At 53.8% G+C, this 7,910-nt stretch overlaps 1 protein-coding gene across 1 annotated transcript; it reads left to right on the plus strand.

The window, feature by feature from the left end:
• The first annotated feature begins 237 nt into the window (after nt 1-237).
• PI16 (peptidase inhibitor 16) lies at nt 238-7,684 on the plus strand. Its single transcript, XM_054803464.1, is given in 8 exon segments — nt 238-243; nt 350-389; nt 1,554-1,663; nt 4,131-4,349; nt 4,933-5,042; nt 5,842-5,930; nt 6,370-6,903; nt 6,906-7,684. Coding segments are annotated over 8 exon segments (1,746 nt in total). The 3' UTR covers nt 7,544-7,684.
• Nucleotides 7,685-7,910: the final 226 nt, after the last annotated feature.

A 7,910-nucleotide genomic window follows, 5' to 3' on the forward strand; every position in this document is an offset into this window, starting at 1 on the left:
CTCTACCTCTTGTGAGGCTGTCAGGATGTAGTAGTGCCCGGGGCTGTGTGGAGCTTAGCCCTTCATCTCCACACCGTGTTTGCAGAGACCAGTATGTGTGTTGGGGTCTTCTCAGCACTGCCTTGCTCCTCATAAGCCAGGCCGCGGCAAGCTGGCTGACAGGAGTTGGAGGTAGTGTTGATCCTTTCTAGTTGTTTTTCCAGGGATGCAGCAGCAGAGCTTTTGAGGCATCTCATGATGGAGGCAAGGTTTGCCTGGACTGAGACTCCAGGCCTGCAGTTCACCTTAGCAATAAGTGGGAACCTCTGGTTTGACCGGATGAGTTGAAGACACCCTCTTGAGATGTTAGACTGTTGAGAGGATGGTACACCCTGGGCCTAATGAAGAAGGTAATATGCAGAAGTACAAGGTTTGGGAGGCAGTAGGAGACCTACTGTGGCAAGAGAGGTGATCGGGGTGGTCCAAAGCAAAAGGAAAAATGGCAAAGCATTGCCTGGGGAGGGGAGAGGGGGAGGCAGAGCTGACAGCATGTGATTAACTTGGCTCTGCTAGCCAGAGCTGCCCACCCGCTGATCCTTTCTAACAGCCCGTGATCCCCAAAGGCAGCTCCTGGAGCAGAGCTGGGGCGGTTGCACAATCGCAGATGGGGAGGAAGAGGCTGCAGGCGGGCTGGAGGGGCTCTGCCAGACTGTCTCTGTGGCCGGGTGATTCGGGACACCTGATGGTGAGGCCTCCAGGTGTCTGCCTGGGGAGGGAGCACAGCTGCTCCCTGCAGAGTCAATAGCCCTGAAGGCAGCTATAGACCCTCAACTCCCCTTTTGGTGGCAATTTCAGCTCGACATCCTGTTCTTCATCTCCTGCTCACCCTTCTCCTGATGACACAGGGAAGGGGAATTACACCCCCCCCCCCGGGGGGGGCCGCTCCCCAGCTGCCTACTGCTTCCCCCCCAACACGGCCGGTGCACAGACATGGGGCTGGATGAGGTGGGCTCTGGCTCCCGGTGGGGAGTTGGTACGCTGCACGCTGTTCTCAGCAGTTGCATCTTGTTGCCTTTGTTTCTAAACGCAGCTGCATTCCAGGGACAGGGGAGGACCCTGGTGTAAACCAGGGCTTTGCCAGTTCCTTAGGGCTTGTTGTTATTATTATGGTTTAGGAGGAAAGGGACAGGAGGTAGAAGAGAGGACCCGGAGCTGAGGGCTAAGGGGATGTCTGAGGTTTGAAGCAGCAGAGGCTTGGATGAAAATGTCAATCCAGGGATTATGAATCAGTCACAGGGTCTGTCTCGGGGAGCGGACCCTGCGCGCTCATTGGCACCAGCCGTACTGCTGCTTCTCCATCAAGGCCGATATGTGAGATGGGTGTGTACCGCGTGGCTCCAAAACTCCGCTCTAATAAAGAAATACATTTCCTCCCCAATTTTCAAGCTGTTGGGTGTTCCTTGCTTTTGGGAGGTGCTTTAAATCTGACTGCCAGAGCCGTGGGCTGCTAAGAGCAGAAGTTAGCTGCACGATGCTGAGTTCAGGTCTTCCTCCTGTTTTCCTGTTGCTCACAGCACTGGAGCTGAGCTGGTCCCTGAGTGATGAAGAAAAGAAGATAATCTTGGATGGGCATAACAAATACCGCTCCCAGGTCTCTCCTCCTGCTATGGATATGCTGAAGATGGTAAGTGGCTTTTATTGCAGGGGAATGAATGTCAGAGGGTGTTTGTGCAGTGCAAGCCTTGATCTTAATGCTAGGAGGGATCAGGGTTTTCTTTAGGGGAGGCAGAGAAATTCTTCTGTGGCGTTACAACCAGCTATCAACGGAGGGGTTCCCTGAATTGCCTCTAAAGAGATGAGTTTGCTTTCACCTATAGCAAAGTCTTTATTTGTGGAAGTTCCTAAGTGTGATGAGTCCCCTGATGCTCTGCGAGAGAGTGATGCAGCTCTCACTCACATGTGTGCCCGCTGGAGCTCCGTGGGATGGGGAGGAAAGGCAGGGGGACGTTGGCCATGAGCAAGTGCCCTGGGCTGGAGGGGGGATCCTGCTGTGGGGGGTATTGCCTAGTGCAGTTTATTTGCCTTCACAGGTGAATGGGGTTTTACCTATAGGAAGGAATGTCACCTTCAAATGTGACCACCAGTTATTTGGGCATTCCATCATGCTCCTAATCCCCACCAAGTGTGGCCATCTTGGAGGTGAGGGATCCCCCATTTTTCTTGGGGAAACTGAGTCAGGTGCCCACCAGCACGTGTGGCTGCAGTGGCAGCAAAAACAAGCTCTTGAACCGGTGCTGCTTTTTGTCTTATTTGGACCCTTGATTTCATTAAAATTTGTCTATCGTGTTTTATCTTGCACCACACGTGATTTTTCTCACTGTTTGCAATACATGTGGAGGAGGAGGACAACTTTTTATCACAGATAGTTGGAGTGCTTTGCTCTTTAGGTCACAGTGTGCTTGGAGGAGACCTCTCTGCCTGGCCCAACAGTTGCCCAGGCTGAATTAAACCTTTAAGGGCTGGTAAATGGGGGCTTACCAAGCAAATGAAGCAAAAAAGCTATGTTCAGGTATAGAAGGTCTGGCCAGTGACTTCAGACTCAAAGGCGACAGAGCCAGAACCCTAAGCACCATGATCCTGCAGGCACCCATCAAAGCAAGGCACAGAAAACTCAGAGAATAAGGGCTTTGGAGCCAAAGTCTGAGGGAAACAATCTTTCAGAGTCCTTAAGTCAGCGGCAATTCTGAACCAGTGACTGCTGCTCCCAACTGACACTTTGATTGCAGATAGAGTGCTTTGAGATGCTCCCATCCACAGCGTTGCTTTGTTTCTGCTTAAACATACCGGACTGATTTGCAGTCCAGAGCCAAAGGCTTTTTTTTTTGAAGCACAACAAATGTTTCGCTTACAGCAGCCCTGACAATTTCTTGGTCGAGGTTTTCCATGAAAGCGCTGTCCTTGCCTCCCTCCCAGGACATTTGCTCGGGCTGTCTTCGCCTCCGAGTTCACCTGCTGCCGTGGCACCATGCCCGGCTGAGGTCACCCTGCGCTTCTGTTTGGGACACGGATCTGGTTGCTGTGGAAATGGTTAGGTGATGGGGGGATGCACAGCCTAAAGCTGCTCTTCATTTTTAATGAGTCTCCTGTTTATGGAGCCCAGCTCTGTGCCAGAGGGAGAGGGGCGTGCGCTCCCCAAACTGAGTTTCCAGCCATTGCTCTCAGCCTGGCTTGGGGCCACGGTGGGAGGTCAACCAACTTTCTGTGCCCCCATCCACATATTTCGGTGTTTCCTTCCCCCTGGTCCCTCAATGCTGCTGCTCAGGGGCCCATCCACATCCCCTCAACACCCTGGTGGGTGGCATGCCCTGCATCGGGGCCGTGTTCCATCCCCCTTTGGATCCAGCCCTGGATCTGGCTGCGGCCAGGAAGGTCTCCCCTTAGGACCCGACGTTTGCTGGGCTGCCTTCCAGCCCGCTGGAGAAGCAAAGCTGCTGTCTCCATCAAATGGTGCAAGGACGATCCAAACAGCTGTGGCGTAGGGTTCATCATATGCCTCCCTGCGAGAAAGCCTCTCCTCCTCCTGCTGCATATCGATGTGGCCGGTGGGGGACCGTGGGCCGGTGGGCTCAGCTGGCGGCAGGGCCGCTGCCGCTCTGAGGGGGCTCTTGGCAGGCAGCCGGCTGGCCGTGTCTCAGATCCGGGCAAACAGATGATGTTTCCCAGGAGCGTGTGCTCCCGGGCTCTGTGCAGCTGCCAGGGGAGATGTGTTCTGCTTCCCTCCCATCCCCACCCTGGTCAAAGAGGGATGTCCCCAGGGTCCCTCCTGTGTGACCCGAGGTGAGTTTCCTCCCTTCTTCCATCCAACTTCATGGTTTCTCAACTGTGCTGAGTTGAGGATGCTCCATGATGATGATAGAGATGCTCCAGCAAGGTTGTGAGAGTTGTGCTGACACACTGACCTTCCCCTGTTTGACCTATAGGCTAAGGTTTGGTTTGTGCTGGGACTGAGGACTATGTTGGGTAGGGATTTGAATTTTACTCATGAATGGGGAAATTGCGGCCAGAGAGCCCAGTGGTCCTTGGTACATGTCCTTGTGTATGTTGGAGAGCCCAGTGTCCCCCTCTGTATGCTGACACCGAGCTCCTTCCAGAGCTGGGACACGGAGCTGGAGGCCTTTGCTCAAGCCTATGCAGAGAAGTGCATCTGGGACCACAACAAGGAGAGGGGACGACGGGGGGAAAACCTCTTTGCTATGGCCCCAACCCTGGACCTGGAATTTGCTGTGGAAGACTGGAACGGGGAGGAGAAGTACTATAACCTGACGACCTCCACGTGTGTCCCTGGACAGATGTGTGGTCACTACACCCAGGTACCAGGCTGCTGGGGTGGAAGGATGGGGTTGTCGGGAAAGGAGATGTACCAGAGTCCCAGCTCCTCCCAGATTTTGCAAAGGGATGGGGAACCAGGTAGGAATCACAATGCTACAGGGGAGCCTGGACATGGTGCCAGCCATGACCAGCCTTTTGGAGAAGACCTTTTTTTTTAAACAAGCTCTGCAGCCCTTTTTCAGCTACTCAGCAGAGCTGGGTGCCAGCTTGTCTTAGGCAGAGATAGGAGGTCTGAGTGTTTCTTCACAGCTTGGGTGGGAGCAAGGAGGAGCAGAGATGGTAGTGGTAAATACGAGGATGGATGTCTGGAGGGTTCCAAGAACAAAGCAGAGATGATGATGCTCTGCTATATGGTAGGACAGCTGTGGCACTTGGTCCAGACAGGGGCAGGGGGCAGGATCCTGAATGCCAAAGCAATGTGGAGATGTGGGATCTGGGGCACACGCTGAGATTAGGGGGACATTGGTTTGGTGACGGAGCAGCCTTCAAGGCCAGGGGATGAGTTGCCAGCAGGGCATCTGCCTTCACCCACTCACTTCACCTTCGCCCCGGTCTTTGCCTTAGGTGGTCTGGGCAAGCACGCATCGGATCGGCTGCGGGGCAAAGTTTTGTGAGAAGATTGACGGAATCGAAACAGAGGGCATGTACCTGCTTGTTTGCAACTATTACCCACCGTAAGTCCCGTACCTTGCATGGCTTGGTGCATCTTGACTGTGCTGGAAATGTCCTTCCTTCAGTCTCTATAGCAGAGCAGGATTTGGCCTTGTTCAGAAATAAAAGCAAAGTGAGTCCAAGAAAGGCCTTTGTTATCTTGGGTTGGTCACAAAGGAAGGAAGGGGTGCCTGGCGATCCCTGCCCATGATTGCGACTGCTGAGGTCTGGTTCAGCTCCTGGTGCAGACCTGAGGGGGGAGCTCCCCCCCTGCCCAAGAGCTGCCCAAGGCTGATGCTGCAGTAGCTGAGGGTACAAGCGGCAGCTCCCTGCTCTGTGCCTTGTTCTTCGCCGCCGGCAGCAGCGGTTGCCTGAGGTGGAGAAGCCTGTTTGCACCAGCAAGAAGGGTTGGACATGGGAGGAGAGGTGGGTACTCATTCGCAACGCCCTGGGCCTAGCCTTGGGGACCACTTGCTTGGAGGATGAGACCAACAAGAATGGCCGGTTGCTGCAGACCTTCTTGGGGGTCTTGAGCAGAAGGGAGACAAAATCACCTGTCCAAATGCCCATCAACTGCTCTTTTCTAAGGGGTGGTGAAGGATCTGGTCTGTGGTGCTGTCTCACTAGGTTTTAACAGCCAGGGGATCAGGCTGTTGGGTAAATGGCACTGATAGTCTGTGGCAGGAGACCAAGACCTGGTTTTTCAATAAATCCTGAGTTTTGCCTTGGCTGGGATATTCCAGTTGAATCAGATCTCCTCTTTGGAATGGGTGTTTCCCCTTCTCCTCACACCTTCTCTTTCTTGGTGTCTTCTGCTTCCAGGGGTAATATGAAAGGCCGAAAGCCGTACAAGGAAGGACCCTCATGCTCACAGTGTCCCGAGGGCAGAGCCTGTGTCAACTCCTTGTGTGGTAAGTGAAGTGAAGCAGCATGTGTCCCTTGACAGGCTACTGGGACTCAGACCCCTGGGTTGGGGTCCAAGCTCTGAACCCTCCTGGAGCTATCAGGAAGCCCTGGATGGGCTGGACCATGAGACATCAGGTGCAATGGCAGCCCCTAAGATAGGTCAGATGCCTCAAGATGAGGAGGATCAGACAAAGACCCCGTACCTCCTCAGCCAGCAGTTGTTGCCCCATGAGGATGTCCCTTGAGGGGCAGAAGGTTGTCTGAGGCAGCTGAGATGTCTCCAGGCTGGGAAGCCCAGAGTGGGGGATGGCCCAGAGGGACCTGAAAGGGGTCAGCTGCTGCCTTTCCCCATGGCTGATCTCTGCTGGCCCTGCTTAGTGCAGGGGATCTGTTGAGGTCAGCTGACGCCAGCCCTAACCCATGGCACTTTTCGTCTCTTACCAGAACCCACTGTAGAAGAGACCACTCCAGCCTCTGTGACAACAAAGGCAAGCCCATCACCCACAACCACAGCCACGCCAAAACCCACAACCACAGCCAAACCAGAACCCACAACACCAATACCCACCACAGCCAAGCCACCACCCACTACCACGCTCCCAACCACAACTGCAGCCAAGCCACCACCCACTACCACGCTCCCAACCACAACTACAGCCAAGCCACCACCCACAACCATGCTCCCAACCACAACAGCAGCCAAGCCAAAACTCACAACCACGCTCCCAACCACACTCAAGCCATCACCCACAACCACACTCCCAACCACAGCCAAGCCACCACCCACAACCACGCTCACAACCACAGCCAAGCCATCACCCACAACCATACTCCCAACCACAGCCAAGCCAAAACCCACAATACTGGCACCTATCACAACGACAGCCAAGCCAAAACCTGCCACCACACTCCCAACAACAACCCCAGCCAAGCCAAAACCCACAACACCAACAGCCACCACAGTCATGGCCAAGCCAAAATCCACCATGCCAGTACCCACCACCACTACAGCCAAGCCAAAGCCCACTATGCTAACAACCACCATGCCAAAACCCACCACAACCACTATTACAGCCAAGCCAACACCCACCACACCAACACCCACCACAACCACTATTACAGCCAAGCCAACACCTACCACACCAAAACCCACCACAATCACTATTACAGCCAAGCCAAAACCCACCACAACCACTATTACAGCCAAGCCAGCACCCACCACACCAAAACCCACCACAACCACTATTACAGCCAAGCCAACACCTACAACACCAAAACCCACCACAACCACTATTACAGCCAAGCCAACACCTACCACACCAAAACCCACCACAACCACTATTACAGCCAAGCCAACACCCACAACACCAAAACCCACCACAACCACTATTACAGCCAAGCCAACACCTACCACACCAAAACCCACCACAACCACTATTACAGCCAAGCCAACACCCACCACACCAAAACCCACCACAACCACTATTACAGCCAAGCCAACACCTACAACACCAAAACCCACCACAACCACTATTACAGCCAAGCCAAAACCCACCATAACCATCACAACAGCCAAGCCAGCACCCACCACACCAAAACCTACCACAGCTGTGGCTAAGCCAACACCCATCACACCAACATCCACCACCACTACAGCCAAGCCAACACCTGCCACTACAACATCAGCAAAGCCAAAACTCACCACTACAGCACCAGCACCTACCACAACAGCAAAGATACAACCAAAAACTGCCACAACCACAAAGCCAGAACCCACTGAAACAGAAAGAGCCAATCATACTGAGGCAACTGGGCTAACTCTTTCCTTTGAGCCCACGTTAGACCTGGATTATAACGTATCTCCAGAAGTAGAGGTAGACACTGGAGACCCTATTAGCCCCTTAACTACAGAGGATCCAGCCTTATTAGAAAGCATGGGCACAGCCTTCAGCCCCAAATCAATTCTAGAAACAAATAAAGGTGTC

Source organism: Grus americana, chromosome 25, assembly GCF_028858705.1.
Source record: "Grus americana isolate bGruAme1 chromosome 25, bGruAme1.mat, whole genome shotgun sequence".
NCBI classification, from domain to species: domain Eukaryota; kingdom Metazoa; phylum Chordata; class Aves; order Gruiformes; family Gruidae; genus Grus; species Grus americana.